The sequence below is a fragment of the Epinephelus lanceolatus genome, chromosome 2 (genome assembly GCF_041903045.1).
Source record: "Epinephelus lanceolatus isolate andai-2023 chromosome 2, ASM4190304v1, whole genome shotgun sequence".
In the NCBI taxonomy this organism is placed as follows: Eukaryota; Metazoa; Chordata; class Actinopteri; order Perciformes; family Serranidae; genus Epinephelus; species Epinephelus lanceolatus.
The window spans coordinates 5,222,087-5,239,891 of NC_135735.1; the positions used below are offsets into that span (position 1 = coordinate 5,222,087).

General features: G+C 43.0%; 2 protein-coding genes across 2 annotated transcripts; one reads left to right on the plus strand and one right to left on the minus strand.

Moving 5' to 3' along the window:
- The first annotated feature begins 262 nt into the window (after nucleotides 1-262).
- tssk6 (testis-specific serine kinase 6) lies at nucleotides 263-4,170 on the plus strand. Its single transcript, XM_033632389.1, has 2 exons — nucleotides 263-499; nucleotides 3,463-4,170. Exons 1-2 carry the CDS (start codon nucleotides 263-265, stop codon nucleotides 4,168-4,170), a joined length of 945 nt encoding a protein of 314 aa, XP_033488280.1.
- Nucleotides 4,171-4,910: 740 nt separating this feature from the next.
- Nucleotides 4,911-13,075, minus strand: LOC117259694 (olfactomedin-4-like). Its single transcript, XM_033631311.2, has 7 exons — nucleotides 12,861-13,075; nucleotides 12,594-12,716; nucleotides 12,295-12,513; nucleotides 9,114-9,267; nucleotides 8,698-8,925; nucleotides 5,780-5,948; nucleotides 4,911-5,576 (listed from the first exon to the last, which is right to left on the minus strand). The coding sequence occupies exons 1-7, from the start codon at nucleotides 12,915-12,917 to the stop codon at nucleotides 5,009-5,011; spliced, it is 1,518 nt and encodes a 505-aa protein (XP_033487202.2). The 5' UTR covers nucleotides 12,918-13,075; the 3' UTR covers nucleotides 4,911-5,008.
- Between the last annotated feature and the right edge of the window lie 4,730 nt (nucleotides 13,076-17,805).

The following is a 17,805-nucleotide window of genomic DNA, read 5'->3' on the forward strand; positions in this document are numbered from 1 at the left end:
TCACCCACAGATGTCACTAAATCCCCATAAATCTTACACACTGCTCTTTTGAATAACGCTATTTCAAAGTTTTGTTGTTTCTTCGTGGGAAAGTTGCATCATTTACAGTTCACATACAGCTCTAGCTGGACAATTGTCAGAATGTCATTTTGTTTTGATTCAACAAACTGTTCCATTATTCAAAACTCAATACGGTTTTGAACAGAACTCAGTAACTAAACTCACTGTAGTTGTCATTACATTTATGATGAGTAACCGGTTTATGGCGAGCCGTGGTTATGACTTCAGGAGCAACCTAGGAAAAGGCATCTACGGGAATGTTGTGAGTGCGTTTTCAACCCGCCTGGGGAAAAGAGTTGCCATAAAGGTTGTAGACAAATTAAAGGTTAAATCTGTGTACCTGAAAAAGTTTCTGCCTCGGGAAATGGAGATCATCAGGTCTTTGAACCATCCCAACATTGTCAAGACTATAGAGATATTTGAATCATGCACAAGCAAGGTAAGAAATATCTTTAATTCACTTTCTTTTACTTAAAGGGGAGGGTTTGTTGCTTTAAGCTGATTGGAAAGTTGTACTGTGTGTATTTTTCTTTTTTGCTCACTGTTACCTATTTAGCTCTGTTGACTATTGTCATTAGTGTAATCAGTTGTTCTGTAAATGAGAAACAAAGAGGCTCAGACAGAGCCTCAAAACACTACTGTAGCCATAGCAACAAGGGAGTGTAGCTCCTATTTAACAACAACAACACAGACAGGTTAATTCTCTCAATTGGGTGTTTATTCGGGTATTTCTGTCTCTCTGAAGCTTTTTGACAATCAACCTCGGCCTCAGACATTGATAAAACAAAAGTTGAGCCTAGCAAGACAACGTGTGTCTCAATTCAGGGGCTGCAGCCTTCTTGGTCAACTTCGGCTGTCCCATTTTGGACACTGTTCAGTTTGGCTGATGCGGTCTTCAAAGGACGCAGCCTTCGTGGTCGACTTCTGCCACGTCCTTAGAAGACCGCATCAGCAAAACCGAACAGTCTCCAAAATGGGACGGTCTGGTCTGCGGAGGATTTCCTGGTTGAATGAGCAGTTGTTCTCGCCCTGACTCATTGGTCTTCCTGTTACCTAGCAACCAGCTGCACTTGGTCACGAAAGAAGTGCTTGATGAAAGAAGGAGTAAGCTCATGAGTTAGTTAGCCCTAAATCGTGGACCCACAGATTGTTATTATATATAAATATTTTTTATCTAATACTTGAAGAGATGATTCACCACCGTTTGATTTATTTCAGGCTGATGGACCGTTTTCAGGTAAACATATTAAATTAAGATTCTTTAAGTTGTGTGCTTTTAAATAATAGTAATGCTAACAACAGTTAACTATTAGCTAGTTAACTGTTAGTCAACATAATATATAATCGTCAGCATTGCACAATGCATCTTAGGATAGGCTGGGCCACAAAGGATTCATCCGTTGCATCCTCCAAATTCTGGGAACAAAGACTGCATTTCTCTGCCGCATTTGAAGGAGCCTTGGAAATGGGACAGCCTTGGTCGCGCCGATGTGACAGTCAGTCTTCAGATGCAGCCCCTGCATTGAGACACAGCAATTCTTAACACTGCTCTTGCTGTGTCTCAGATTGTGTACTTCTGTACTTACACTTAATATTTTGAGTGCATAAGTGCGTTCACACTGAGAAGTATGAAAAAATGCAGTGCACTATGAGTACCCGGATGGTGCACTCAAAACGGTCAAAAAGTTGAGTGTGGAACTATGGACACTTCTCCCTCAATGGTCGCCATCTTGGCTACATAGCAGAAGAGGGACCACTTTTCAAACTGGAAATGGCGGCCGAGGACTGTGCGACCGTGAACGTCGCTGCATTGTACAAATATATGTGTTTTTTGCGCTAAGCACCACTATACTGTTGTCGGGTATAAGCCAGCAGTATGTTTATTGGGTTAATTTAGCAGTCTGTAATGATTTGGTACTGCGAACGATAACGTGAATGCTAATGCTAATTTGCTAACTAGCTAATTTGCAGTCATCATTTCCGGTGAGTGCCAAACGGCCATGTTTGGTTTGAGACAGCACTACCCTGTCAAAATTTGCGCACTAGCCAATGAGTACATAGTGCACACAGTATATTACATAGAAGTATTGTTATGGTCTCTGGACCTCAGTACATTTATTTTCTGTGTTTAATGTGCTGTGCATGTCATTATGGGAATTATTCGGCCAGTACTTGTCAATCATTTATGCGTGTCTAATTGTCTGCTCTTCTGGAGGGAATCCCCGGCGGACCATGCCTCCAGCCCGCTCTCCTCTGCTGCTGTTCAGCGTTCCCTCGCTTGCTGGTCGGCCGGCCCCCTCGCTGTCGTCATCGGTTCCGGCCAATCACCGCTTCACCGGCCCCTCGTCCGAACCTTTAAAGGCTGCACGAAGTCAAGAGCAATCACGGCTGTGATTTAACCTGAGCAGTCCGCCTCGCTCCGTTTGTGTTTTCAGCTGCTATAATCTGTTCGTTGTTGTTGTTGTATTTGGGAATATATGGGCTTTAGGATTTAGCTTTGTAGCCTAGCCACATCTCCTTTGCACACACACGTAGATTGTTTGATGTATGGTACACTAGCTTTATGGGTGTCGGTTTGAGTGTTGTTTTGTTTGTGAGGTAAGTCATAGAGCAGACAGACAGATTTGTTTAAGTTTTGTTATTCCGAGTGGCCTTCCACCACCGTTAGTTAAGTTAGTTGGGGTGTTTATTTTGTTGGTGACAGGTCAGAGTTTTGTTTTAATTGTTTTATGGTTTGCCGTCACCCACCGCCCTTCCCTGAGTTTGTTTAAATATAATTTACCGCCGAGGCTCCTTTCGTGAAGCCCGATTTCCGGGTTGTGTTACAGAGCCTGCGAGCGTGTTTTTCTTTTCTGTACCGTTTTTTTTATAAAGCGTAGCTTGTATTATTTATTTTGTGAATGAATAAACGGCAGCTTGCCTTATTCACTTCATTGTTTGGTTTTATGTTGCTTCCCTTACCCCTAGACACATACTGGGTTGTAACAGTATACTAACGGAAGTATGTGATTTGAGACACACCACCCACAGTAATTTCCGCCAAAGTGGCACACCTGACAAGTAACATTAGTTCTGCCACAGATAGACAGATAAGCAGACAATGAACCAGCAGAAGCTTTCGTAGCTTCAACTCTTAATCATGTACATTTTACCTTTTATACATCAACTCAGTCACAAGAATCACATTTTATCCTTAATGAATTATTTATCCATGTATTTAGTAAATTATGCGTTAGTGCTTTAGGAAGCTACAAGTGAGGCTATACTGCTAGCATGATATTAGCTTTATTTTGCTGGACGACGCAAGTTTTTTAAAATGGCAGTTGCGGGGTAATTTGATTTGATTGATTTTTTTCATCTATTGCATATATGATATTTCACCATGAACTTTTATGTCTTTAGGTCTATGTTGTTATGGAGCTTTGTGTGAAAGGAAACCTCTTGAAGCACATCAATGACAAGGGGCCCTTCCCCGAGCATTCAGGCTGCAGGCTTTTCACACAGCTGTGTGAGGCCATCCAGTATCTTCATGACAGTGACGTGGCTCACAGAGACCTTAAATGTGAAAACCTGCTGCTAGACAAACATGACAACCTCAAAGTGTGTGACTTCGGGTTCAGCAAGAGGCTCACTTACGCAGACGGGCAGGTGGTGCTGAGTAAAACCTACTGTGGCACCTCGTCCTATGTAGCACCTGAGATTTTGAGGAGTGTCGCATACAACCCCAAAGTGTCCGATGTGTGGAGTATGGGTGTCGTGCTGTATATGATGCTCTATGCATCATTGCCCTATGATCACACTAACATTAAGAGGATGGTGAGGGTTCAAACTCAGCATAATATCAACTTCCCAAACACGTCTGTTTCCTCTGAGGCAAAGGAGCTTATCCAAAGCATTCTGCATCCTGATGTTGAGAGGCGAATTACAATCAGCAGAATATTACAGAGCTCCTGGATGTTGCGGAGAATCGAGGACAGTGAGGCTTCCACATCAAATGCTGGCTCCGAGCAGGAAGGACATCCAGATGAAAAGGCCAAAAAGCATGAGAGACTCTCAAAAGACAGTTCAGACCCTGGGGAAGGACCATCAACTGCTGCCCCAAGACACTGAGACTTTAAATAAAAAGCTTCACTTCAAGTAGTTAGGTATCTACTACCTTTTCGGACTTTTATTCTGAAAATACATCCACCTCTAGGGCGCCTCGGTAAGGTCCTGTTACCAACTGGTAATTTGTTGAGTTAAAAAAGAGAAGGTGGCGGTGGCCAGTGTTGGGGGTTTGTCACTCTAAAAATTTAATATATTACTCATTACTCATAACAACAGTCTTGTACTGAATAAGAAGTGGTGACACAGCGTGTTTTCTTCACATTTTGAATTAATTGCCCTGGGCTAATATGTTTTTGGAAAATGGTATCTGTAACCTGAACTGATCTACTTAACGTTCAAGTTGGCCTTACAGCAACAAGAAAAATGTTCGCTGGCAACCTCCTCATTCTTTGTCCTGGAATCACTGGCAACAATCCCTACTGTATATATGTGGAGATATGTGGAGATGTCAGTAGCAAAAATGCGTAATGCCAAACAGTCAGCTATTGATACCTAGGTTTCCCTTCTTTCACTTTGTCAGAGGTGAAAGATTTTCTTTGCACATCCACTGGATCATAGTCCATATACCCTATTTACTGCTGTTTTTATCTTTCATTAAACATATGTATTGTTTGTTTGGATTCTTGTGTATTATTGTGATTGTTTGTTATATATGTTAAAACAACAATAAAAAATAGATAACCCCAAAAAATGAATTCATTGTTCAAGGTCTGCACACACTAAAAAAATCAAAACACAAGTAATTGTACTTTGAGAAGTTTATTGATCAAGCACTTGTATATTTTTACGTGAGCAGGTTTGTTGTAACTACTTTTTACTTTTACTTGAGTAAAGATTGTCATTACGCTTTCCACCACTCATTCACATCATCCCAGGGGTCTTCCATGTCAAGCAAGGTGTCATTCATATCTTCTGCTGAGCCACTCCCAAGATCAAGAAACATAGGAGGTTGGTCTAGAGGCTTCGGGGCCATCCCACTAAATAAAACCTTATAGGAGACCATGTTGGAGTCACAGTAGGCATGCAGCATCTGGTCCACAGGGCTGTAGTTCAGGGCGTGAATGTTAGGAGACATCTTGTTGATGAAGATACCGACGTTGAACTTCTGCTCCCCGGTTGTGGTGTCAAACGAATAGAAGATCTCCTCCACATCTTTGTTGACGTACCGCGTGGCATAAAGCACGCCACAGGCCATGAAGGTGTTTGTCACACCCCTCTTGTAGACCAAGGTGCGCCAGGTTTGGCCAAGCCTTGGGGGTTCACCCTCCTCCACCTTGGATAACACCAGGTTGCCAAAGTCCTGTGTGGTGGTATAAATCACCCAGACACCTGACTCATCTGTCGCCAGGTCCAGGTCGGTGAACAGGTAGCATGAGTCAAGGTGACAGAAGTTACCATTTGAGTTATACCTGAAAAAAACAGAATAGAACTGATGATTCATTTGGAAAACAGTATCTTAGTTTTCATGTTCATGTCATTATGTTAAATTTGTCAGCTTATAATTTTACACACAGGTTGATCCATACATTCCACTTTTGATATTCTTGTTTTGTTGTTATTACAAAACTACCCGTTCATATAAGGATCTTAAAGACTAAGTTGAGCAGTGAACCTGGTGCCTTTGGGCAGCTGTAAGGTGCTAACAGTTTTGGCGGTGAGGTTGAATCGACAAACAGCAGGTTGATTGTAGCAGTTGTAGTACAACGCCCCTCCATACAACACAACATTTGGACCCTGGATGGTGTTGGTGGTTGGGTTAGAAGTGTGGATCTGGACATCACCTGGAAGAAGAAGAAGAAGAAGAAGAAGAAGAAGAAGTATTATTTGTTAAATATTAAAGAAAGCAATCAATAGTGTAACATATTTGTGCTTTTTCTTAAATGATAACCATGATTATGATAAATACAAAACGTTTCTACTACCTAGCACACTAGCTCGCTAGTTAACGTTGTCTCCTTATCAGCTCCTTGATCATGGATCAATGGAGAATATAGCAACTTTCGCCACAGTTCAGGACGTTGGCGGGTCCTGTCAGCTTTCCTCCAATGTCAACACACCCCTGGATGTGGAGCAGTGGACTTTGTCATTTTTTTCCCCGGGGGTTTCATGCCCCTACCCTCCAGACAGGCAGACTTGGCCCTCTGGACCATCCATTTCAGCAATACCCTTCCACAAATTATCATCAGATGGCAACTTTTCTTAACAAAATTTTGAAGTCAAAATAGACAACTTGATTTATAGGGGGTTCTGGTTGTAAAGATTTCAGATAACACTCGCCCTGGGGTGTCCGTCACAGGAGACAGGATGAAGCTTTAACCGTTTACTGAGGTATCTTCAGTACAGCACAGCAATACAGTAGCCCACTGGCATACATCAACGATAGGGATGTGTGTGGTTGATTTGCACATTCACGCACACAGGAAGTTGGACAGGAACAGGTCCGCCACAGAAACAGTCTGAACAGTCTGTGCATAACTGAGGCTGCAGACGAAGTAACTTAAGTGACGCAGCAGTCAAACATGGCGTCCCTCCGATTGCTCTCTCTGTCTCATCACATTGTCACTCAGGCGTGCATCCATAAGTCCACCTAGCCACTCTTGGACTTTATTACACAACTTTTCAGCTAGCTTAATTAGTGAGGTAGCTGTACTAGCTAACATGCACGCTAGCGCTAGTGTTCTAGCATGCTAACAACTATGATTAATTGTGCGTTAATTGTTCTATAATTCAAACAAAGACACATTTTCTCTCGGTAGTCCTTATAAAATGAGCAGTGGTTGAAGTTACTATATTCCATTATGATCGGGAAGTTGATACGCAGATGAAGCTAGCTATTCGTCGAAATGATGACCACTCCTACTGCTGTGAAGTGATTGGCTGAATTAAAAACACTAATGAGTTTTTGATTGACAGGGGATTGTGAGCCTCTGATTGGCCACATAAAAAAATGATTGACAGGTACCCCGCCCTCTCGACCTCGCACATGCACGTCTCCTTTTAATCGTTGTCATCCCTCACACTGGCTGCCAATCAGGGCTCTTGATGTGTCACACATTTAGAATTTAAAAAGGTTTCCCATGAGGTTTTTAAATTAAATTATATGCTTTTAGCGAGAGTTTGCCTCTTTATAAGGAAATGGGTACGCATAACATACTGATACAGTCAATTAAAAATTCATTCATAACTTTATGTATAGGCCCAGTTGAATATCACAGTAATAATGTGTGGCTATCACAAAATCCCACAGCACACCTAGATTGGCATACACCATGTGAGAGCCACAAAACAGAGCTCTCCTCATAGGCACCAAATCCACTCTCAACAAAACTGGACCCATCTCACTCACTATCGGCACCTCGACCATCACCCCCTCCCCCCTGGCATGCAATCTCAACGTTATCCTGGACCCCACCCTCTCCTTCGATCACCGTGTCAGCTCCATCGTCAAGACCTCCTACTTCCACCTCCGCCGCATCGCCAAAATCAGTCACTGCCTCTCTCCCCCTGCTGCTGAATCCCTCATTCACGCCTTCATCTCCTCCCGCCTCAACTATTGCAACTCCCTCCTCACTGGCATCACCTCTCATTCCCTCCATAGACTCCAGATGGTTCAAAACTCTGCGGCCCACCTCCTTACCCACACCCGGTCCTGTGAACACATCACTCCCGTTCTCCACTCCCTCCATTGGCTCCCCATCAAACAACGCATCAACTTTAAAATCCTCCTCCTCACTTTCAAAGCTCTTCACCACCTGGCCCCCCCCTACCTGTCTGACCTCTTCATCCCCCACCGCCCCTCCCGAGCCCTCCGATCTTCCTACACTCTCACCCTGACTGCACCAACATCCAGACTGAAAACCTTCGGCGACAGAGCCTTCTCCAGAACAGCACCCCGATTATGGAACTCCCTCCCCCAACCTGTTCGCCACTCTCCCTCACTTCCCATATTCAAATCCCGCCTGAAAACCTACCTCTTCTCCCAAGCCTTCGACCTCCCCTACCCCTAACCACCTCCACCCCACTGACTGTTCCTATACCGCCTGTGTTACATCCCATCATTTCTTTTGTTCACTGTGTTGTCTTCTGCTTGTTCCCCTGTCTGTCACTACCCCTTTTGTGTTACTATGTAAGCGTCTTTGGGTCTTTGAAAAGCGCTATACAAATTTAATGTATTATGGTTTAGGCTGATGCTCACAGAGCACGAACACGAGCACATGGGCTAAAGGATGCTGACTCCAGTTCATTTAACGGCCTCAAAAAGAGTGGTCGCTGATAATAACCATCACTGTTGTGATTCAGTGTCCTACTAAATGATGTGTATTTGACTAGAAGTTTTTTTCCGGTCTGTCCAGTGAAATAATTTATAAAGATCCAGAGTTGTGCAGGGCCTCAGGTTTAGAACAAGCAACAATCTGTTGTGATTTGTGTAATTGTTGGAAATCTCCACACCAAGTACAAGTACATATTGCACAAGTATGTGCACTGAGCTGGCAGGCAGTACATTTAAAACTACAACGCACGGCTCCTTACCAGGTGCACTAACCCCAACAACGAGAGCGCTCAGGCTGGAGTAGAGACGGACGTAGTTGGAGAATTTGTTTTCGGATGTCAACATTACCAGCCAATACCATTTCTTCTTCCCCGCCTCTGGTTTGGGATCCCGGCCCCAGGCTCCATAGTGGTAGGAGCCAGGATACTCTCCTTGTGTGTTCACCCTCGGCCCAGTAATGTTTAGAAATTTACCATGGGGGCAGTTACCTGAGGGAAAAATAATAAATGAAAGAGAGAGAAGGAAACTATGTTAAATAAATACAGCTGGTTGACTGAGGTGTCCGCTGGTCAATATTTACTTCCTAATTGTAGTGACTGGAGCAGAGCAGTATTTTATCTATCTGGTGACCTCCATCTCCCCACACTCTGGTGCTTAATGTTGTTTTGGCACTTACCAGGTGGAGGCTGAGTGGGTTTGGCAATGGAGTGATGTCCAGTCTTGCACTGGTTCAGGTCTTTCATCATACGCTGGTTGTCTTGTTGTGTCTTCATCACCTGCATGGTGTCGTACGTCTCCAGCTCCTGCATCTCCACCCTCATTTCCTCCAGCTGAGCAGCAAAACAGACATCCCAATATTTGTTTGTGTGGTTTCTTTACAAGTATGAATGCCCTTAGTTGCAATTGTTCTACCTGTCGTCACAGAAACGTACTTATCTATTGGTAATGAAAGACATATCACCAATTTGATCTCACAGAAATACATGAAATGACCACAACCTGTTAACACTACAGTCAAAAAGTGCAGATGGAAAGTCCCTTAGTATCCTCTGTGGTGGTGAATTCCCTGGTTCAACACATGTCGCACAATAAGCGGTGGTTAATGTTACAACCCCGGAGACAGTATAAAGAGCAAGAAAGTCCACATAGACCAGAGGTTGGGGTCTTGGAGGGGTCAAACAAACACAATATTTCATCACAGAGACACAACACGTTCTCATCCCAGCCCATCAAATATCAGTCAGTGTATTGTCAGTGGACCTACACGTCAAAATATGACATATTAGGTAGCTTCCCAAGTCAGTTTTGGATGTTCGGTGACTATATTACATGCATTGTATCTTTTCAAAATAAACTTACAGTGTAGGTAAAACACTTTGTTTTACTTATGGATTGGCTTAAAATAAGTGCAGTTGTTACTTTCGTCATGTCACATAACGTGACATACGTCATGTGACATACGTCCATGCTACACATGCTAGCACCCCACTGTTATTGAAATAACTGCACTGACTTTTGATTTCATACAGGAAACGAACAGCAGGCTTGCGGGTGAAAGTCCAGAGTTTGTTTGACGCATCCACTTCTCCGACCCTCCCACCATGTGAGGACTTTCTCGCTCGTTATATGATGGCAGTTGCTGGCTGCCTCACAAACTGCGGCCGCCTGGTGCATATCAGACTGCTACAAAGAGTGCATCTGTGCGTCGGTGTCTGACGCCAATGTTCACCTGACAAAGTGGTGGTATTGGATGAATTGTGTCCCGTGTCAAAGTAAAAGTCAAACTAAGATGCTTCTTTTAACTTAAACGGGCACTGTGTAGGAATTTCTCCCATCTAGTGTTGAAATCATATATTGCATTCAAACGGATAGCGCACTCTAGCGCCTCACTGTTTCAAACGCGTATTGCAACAACAGTAGCTGCTGTGTACCAAAAAGCTATGATAACATTGATGAAACCATGTCATCCGATACTTCATGGAGTATTCATTCAGGCTCCTACACAGACACACACGACGCGAGTTGACAAACCCCCTCCTCACCATGCTGGCTGTGTGTTCAAAGTAGGACTGTTGGAGCGGGTGTAAATCAAAACAAACCAATCAGGTCTTGTCTTTTGACAACTGACAAGTGGCTCAACCTCACACACCTCATCCCTGTCCTCGCAACACTGTGTCGCTAACAGCTGTTAGCGGCGCTGGTCGCTAACAGCTGTTAGCGACCAGCACCGCTAACATCACTAACAGCACTAACAGTGGCTAAGAGCTGTTAGCGGCGCTGTGATTCTCCTTCAGCAGCTCTCTCCACCTGGGAAAGGCTACCCCGATGTTGACCCTCGTTTTTTGAAATCGCCGGTCACGTTGCCTTTTTGCCTTTTTTCAAATGCACCGGCACTTGTGACTAGCCTGCTTGCTGCTGCTTTTCGTCACTCTACCTGCAGGCGGTAACCAGAAACCAACAAGTGAAAACGCGAAAGGCGATTCCGTATTTCTCAAGTATGTCCCTGTACATACCTGTATTTTCAAGATGGCGCACGTACATGATGAGACACTGGTCACAATGTATATGTAAATGAGAATTTCAGAGCTTATGGACATACTTAGATACACTGATGGAGGTAAATACACATGTGCTAGGACACACTTTTGACTGCAAAATTTGTTTGTTTCAAAGAACAACTGAAATTGTTACACATAGTGCCTTTAACGTAATACTGCGTTTTATGTAGTTACGTGATGTTACATGACATATGTCACTTGAATGCCTCGTTTCCACTTAAATACGTGACTGGTGTCCGTAGATCTGTAAATATATGGATGATGCCTCTAGTGTCCAGTGCAAGGAAGTGCATATTTTTACGGATGGATAGAAACCTGATAGAAACTACCTGTAGCCATGGGGGAGAGCGGTGTCCATACCTGCCTGATGAGATCTGAATTTTGCATTTAAAGCCAACAGTGGGCTCTGCAGAGCAGTGGTTCCCAACTGGTGAGTCACAGTCCAAAAGTAGGTTCCAGGTCCATTCTGAATAGACCACAAGTGACTCGCAAACATGTCAAGGTGGTGAAAAATGCACTTTATTTTGAAATGCGGTGAATTTCTGACACAGAGCTTTTATTCTGAAGTGTCGTTTCCAGCCACATGGCAAAATACAAGTATTACACTGAATATATTCAACAGTGTGGACCTTGAACTAATAAGGTGAAATCTGGGCCCTGTGGGAACCACTGATCTAGAGCACATTTGTTATTTAATTAATATGTGTTCTTTTTGGTGTGATTATAGAACCTTGATAAAACCAGATGGCAGCAAAGGCATTTTCAGTCATATTAAATTAATGTGGTGTTGCTTGAGTCAGCGTTGGTTGGGCTGAAGACTACAAGTTTGAAAATAGAGATGATGAAATAAAGATTTTCCAATCCGGAGGTATGGAGTGAGGAGGCAGTGAGCGTACCACTTCCTCCTCACTTCTGCTTGAGGCCAGAGGATCCATGCCACACTGGCCGCTTCTCAAATAACGCACCCCAATCGCTCCAGTCTGATATCTCTGGTGCTGCTGCATCAGTTTTGATACTTAAAAAAAACAGTCCATCTTAACTCGATGATGATGAGTCAGTTTTATGAGGATGCAATATTAAATCAGAGGAGGACTATTTAAAAGAAACAAGGGCACTGCCACACTCTCAGCAGAAAGTTGGATAGTTCCTAATAATAAAGCACCTTTAAATAATATGTTACGAGTATTTTCATATTTAATTTTTGCTGTGGAAATCAAAAATCCATCTACATTTTGAGCTGACTTGCACACAGAAGAACAGTGTTGAGCAGCTGGTCACTGTCACTCTGTGTCAGTCTACCTGTTTAGTGGTGTGATTAGCCAGATGCTGGTGTGTCCGGGTGGTCATGTTGAGCCTGTTGATGAGCTGGTTGACCTCCCTCAGTTCATTCTCTATCACATACAGGCTGAGAACTTCATAGAGGTCTTCATCATCCTCCATCTCCAGCTGTGATAAATCTTTCTGCAGCTGGGGCAGACGCTGCTCCAAACCCTGCAGCAGCTTGTCCAGCTCCAGAGTCTGCAGACGGACAGGAGTATGTTAATACTACTACTACTAATAATAATACATCTGCTTAGGGAGGGAACACGAGTACTTACCTTCCGTCTGTTGATGTTGCTGTTGCATTGTGATGCACTGTCCTTCACTTTGGTGAGTTTATCATGAGGGAATACCGTCTCTGAATGAGTCAACTCACACGCACAGTTATCAACAGAAGGTGCCTGAAACCAAGAATATGAAACACGTAATAACATAAATACTGAATACCATGTATAGCTACATTTAAAATCGGGAGAGTGTGATCATTTGTAAATCAATTTTAAAAAGAGTATATCGTCATCGTTATATTTCTTGTACTTTCTTACCTGTTGGGTGAGGGTGAACAGAGCACACAGTGAAACGATCACAGACCTCTTCATCATGGTGAATCAGAAATCAGAGCTGAAGAAGTCACTGCCTGTACAGTTTGAATTATGACAGTGTGTCTGACTTTAGTAGCAGCTTCTAACTCCCTCTGACCCTCTGCATGTGAGTGAGTGAGTGTGAACGTGGTTGGTGTGTGTGTGTGTGTGTGTGTGTGTGTGTGTGTGTGTGCGCACGCGTGCGTGTGCGTTTCCTTTCCACTTCTTCCTTGTGCTTGGGGTTGCAGCAACGTGGATTTTTTTTATATGATGAAGGGAAGCACCATAAATACTGACAGATGTTACTCAAGATATATTGAATTTAGAATATCCCTTTTGTAAGAAACATGTGAGCACTCAAATCAGTGGTGAAAGTATTCAGACCCTTGAGTAACACAATAACCACAGATAACGTATATCTTTAAATAAATATATATGTACTAGTCCATACCCATTGAGTGCACAGTTGCCTACGTAGTTTCACATGGTGTGTGTTTGGGATACAGGTCATAGGAAATTGCAGATTAAATAGTCAGATGAACCCATTAAGAAGAGCAATGTATTCAGACAGAGTTTTTGTGAGTTTGATAGTACGATTGCTTTATTGAAAGTACAGTAGTACCATTGCCAATAGTGGGATAGTTAGTGGGCTAAAACTGTACATTAGTAGTTGAGGTAGCACGTTGAAAGGCAGATAGTTAAAGTGTTTATATGTTGTATTGACTTCAAAGTGGGGCGCACTGGTAGTTTACGTGGGAAAGGTGCGGCTAGCCCTTGTTGCAGCGGTGGGGGTTGGAATCCGACATTCGTTCTTTGCTGCATGTCTTCCTTGCTCTCTCTCTCCCATCCTTACTGTCATGCTTCACTGCCCTGTCAAATATAGGCAAAAAATTATTATGTGTGGTCATATGCCTACAAAGTTGCGTGGTGATGGGTGAAACCCTTGAGATGTTATACACCTTTATGTGATGAGCCACGCCCTCCGCAATATTCATTGCCTTATAGAAGCTCAGTTTTAGTAAGTTTTCCAACTTTTGCCAAGAGGGAACTTTAGATATTGGTCCCTAGATTATGTTCACCCAGTTTCATGCAGATCGCTCAAACTTCCTAGGAAGAGATCCATTTGAAGTGTTTTTCAAAAAATTCAAAATGGCGGAAAATCTATATAAGCGGAAGTTAGGTGTTCTGAGGCAAATGTGTTCCTCATGAGGAGAGGCATCTCTGTGCAAAGTTTCATGTCTCTACGACAAACGGGGCATGAGATATGCCCATTCAAAGTTTGACATTTCAATCGGTTGCTATAGCGCCCCCCTTTGGCCAATTGATGTAATATTGCTTCATTGGCATCCTCCCATGACCCTCTACCACTGTGCCAAATTTCACATGGATTGACCAAGTCAGTGAGGAGAAAAACGTGGAACAGACACACACAGACAGAGTTTTCGTCATTATATAGTAAGATACATAAGCATACTTTCTTCACTATATTTTGACTCGGGTATCACTGGTGAAAATTTTATTAACTGTGCATAGTTCAGTAAGTAGAAGATGAAGTGATGACAAATGCTTTTCAACATTTTAGGCAAGATTAGAGTATTGATTTTGTTTTGTACAATTTTAGAGGGTAAAAAAATTAAAGGAGCACCATGCAATAGTTTGGGCACCCCAAGACATTTGAGCTCTCTGACAACTTTCCCCAGGGTCTCAGACCTTACTTAGCTTGTTAGATCTCTGGTTTGTTCACAGTCATCGTTAGGAAAGGCCAGGTGATGCAACTTTGCAAAAAAGAGCAGTGCATGAAGACGGTCCAAGAATCTCAACAAAGCTAGAAAAAGTCCTCCGAACAAGAACTGAAAGACTCTTAGCTGGATACAAAAAGTGTTTAGAAGCTGTGATACTTGCCAAAGGGTTGCTAGGTTTTCAAAATAAAATAACTCAGATAGTAACATTTATTAACCTTGGGGAAGGAGCCCACACAAAGATGAATTTTCTAAATGAAAGACCCCAAATGACAATAGGATGAAATTTCAAGCTTTTTAATATTTTCCTTTGGTTGTAGCGAATCCATAGACATCTTCAAATCACTAGTCTACTCCAGTTTGAACTTCTACTACTCTCCATATGTTTATCTACAGACTTCAGTTAAGCTTTGAACAGGTCACGAAGTAATTATTCCTATGCAGTTTTTAATGGACCACTTCTGCATATTTTCAGCCACAGAAACCATTCTTACTCTCTTTATGATTCAATTCACTCATTTCCACTTCCACCTTTGACAGTATTACCGTTAGTGTTTAACTACTTTAAGTTATGCAGTTCAGCTTCCAACTCTGCTAGTTATACAGTTCAGTCGCCAGGTTTGTCACACTTTGCATGCATTGCACAGCGCAGTGAAATGCATTTGGGCTTTAGGATCTTATAGAAAAATCGAAGTAATATTTCTGAGTTTTTAGCAATGCTTTGTGATTCAGTTAAAGGGATAGTGCACCCAAAAATGAAAATTCACCCATTATCTACTCACCCATATGCTGAAGGAGGCTCAGGTGAAGTTTTAGAGTCCTCACAACACTTGCGGAGATCTAAGGGGAGAGGGGATAGCAACACAACTCCACCGGTAGCTCCACAGGTAATGCATTTTCTAGTGCTGAAACTGTCATGTGGTCACAGCTGTGTGTTTAAAGAGTATTTTACAACAGCTTCAAAAGCAACTCAGTCAATCGCGAAGAAATGAATCTATCTACATTACTGTTAATCTGAAAAGCAAATTGGTTTTTGTTTATGTTGTTGGCAAAATATAAGTTCATGTCCCCCTATTTAGCGGTGCATCACCAGAAACAAACTTCTCACACTGCTCATACAGATGCAGTGGACAGTCAGTGGAGGCTGCAGGTCCCTCAGGCCGCAGTGATGTGACTTGATGATGGGAAATCTAAATGTGAAAGGGAAGCAGTGACCAATATGAGACAGATACGTGCCCTTGGTTAGTGATTTATAAAGATGCACGCACGGTTCCTGTGGCAGTGGTTACAGGATTTAGGAACAGAAAGTGACCACTCTGCACCAAGTGCAGAAATTGCCGACTGGAGAAATTCCACAGTGTAGTGTTTAAATTTAAACTTTAATCCTGTGGTTTCTGTAGACAGAGTTTGTTTGATGCTCCTGTTGTGCACACTAAGCTCTTTTAACGGTATCACAAGTGTAAAAATCATGCTAACTGATTCTCTTCTTGCAGATTGTATCATATAATCCTAATTGATTTGATTAGTTGTTTAATTTAAAATATGCAGCCATGCTAACAATGTGACTCTGAGGATGCAAATGTCAAACTGATAAGTTGTTTTCTGTGGCAGGTTGGAATTCCTGGTCAGGCTGCATGGCTGTCATCAAGTGTCTCTTTACAGGCCTCACAATAATTATGTGGGGAAAAACATTCAAAAATGACAGAAGGGAGGTCATTCAGGTTCATGTCCACAGCACTTTAAAGTGCTCCACAACTCTTCAGTCACCCCAAAGCACATTCAATTACCAGTCACCTTCAACACAGACAAGCCAAAGTATTATACTCTTGAGTGCTGCAGCCATCATTTGTGTCCTCCTTCATGTGGGAGGGCAGTAAGAGAGACTTTGGGTCTCCAAAAAACTGGGACAAGCTCTTCGTTATTCACAATTTGTTTTTTTAAGGCAGGGATTCAGCCACTCTTGAAATTAGTTGGGATTCAGCGAACACTTGATTGTTGTGAACGCTCCCAGGCCATTTGAAAAGAACACTGATGTTGTGACAATTCAACTTGTGGACCCAAATACAAACACAACTAGGAAACTGAATGATTAAAGACAGTTTATTGTAGTTTGAAGAAGTGGAGCTGAAGGCTTGAATGAAACGATGGCTGAGGTGAGCAGGGAATGGCGAAGCAGGGCAGGCAGATTAGCTGAAGGCTGAGCAGCCCAAATCTGGAGGCACTGATTGTAGATGTGGTTCAGGTGTGCAGGTTCAGCAGCTGCTGGCACTCAGGAGGATCGGCAGAGGAGGGAACCAGGAGGCCACGCCCAGCAAACACAGAGACAGAGGCTGAATCCAAATGTCTGCACTTCACCGCACTTGCAGACTCGCAGAAATATCCATAAAATATGTCACTTAGTACGGGGTCACCAGTTTAGTGACCCCGAATACCAGTGAACGTCCAGGGAATGGACATTGAGATGGGGAAATCTTTCAAGTACCTGGGTGTTCACCTGGAGTCTTTCCTTATCCGCTGTGAGGGTCCAAAGGACAGAGGGATGTTGTATGCTGTAAAGCCCTGTGACAACACTAATGCACTATACAAGACAGGACAGAGTAGACTCTATCTGCTAAGGAGACTCGGGTCCTTTGGAGTACAGGGGACACTCCTGAGGACCTTCTACGACTCTGTGGTGGCATCAGCCATCGTCTAGAGACCCAACAGACTGATAAAGAAGGTCAGCTCTGTCCTGGGATGCTCTCTCAACCTGGTGGAGGTGGTGGGAGAAAGGAAAATGATATAGCCAAGTGATCATGTCTTATGGACAACATGTCCCACCCCATGCAAGACACTTGGACAGCTCTGGGCAGCTCCTTCAGTGACAGCTTCACCTGTGGTGTTTGACAGAGAGATACAGCAGGTCCTTCCTGCTGCTGCTGTCAGACTGTACAACCAACACTGGTCCCTGCAGACCACACATACTAAATCTATGGACAATCATCACTCGTATCTGTATATACTAACTGTAATTCTGCCAACCAGCTTTATTATGTCTTGCTTTTATTTGTCAGTGCTTAAAATCACCACTCAGGTGCAATATCAGTATTGTAAAACTGTGCAATATCTATCCTTCCGTTGGTCAACATAAAATCAACCATCCAGTCTGTCTCTTTATTATATTCTGCCTC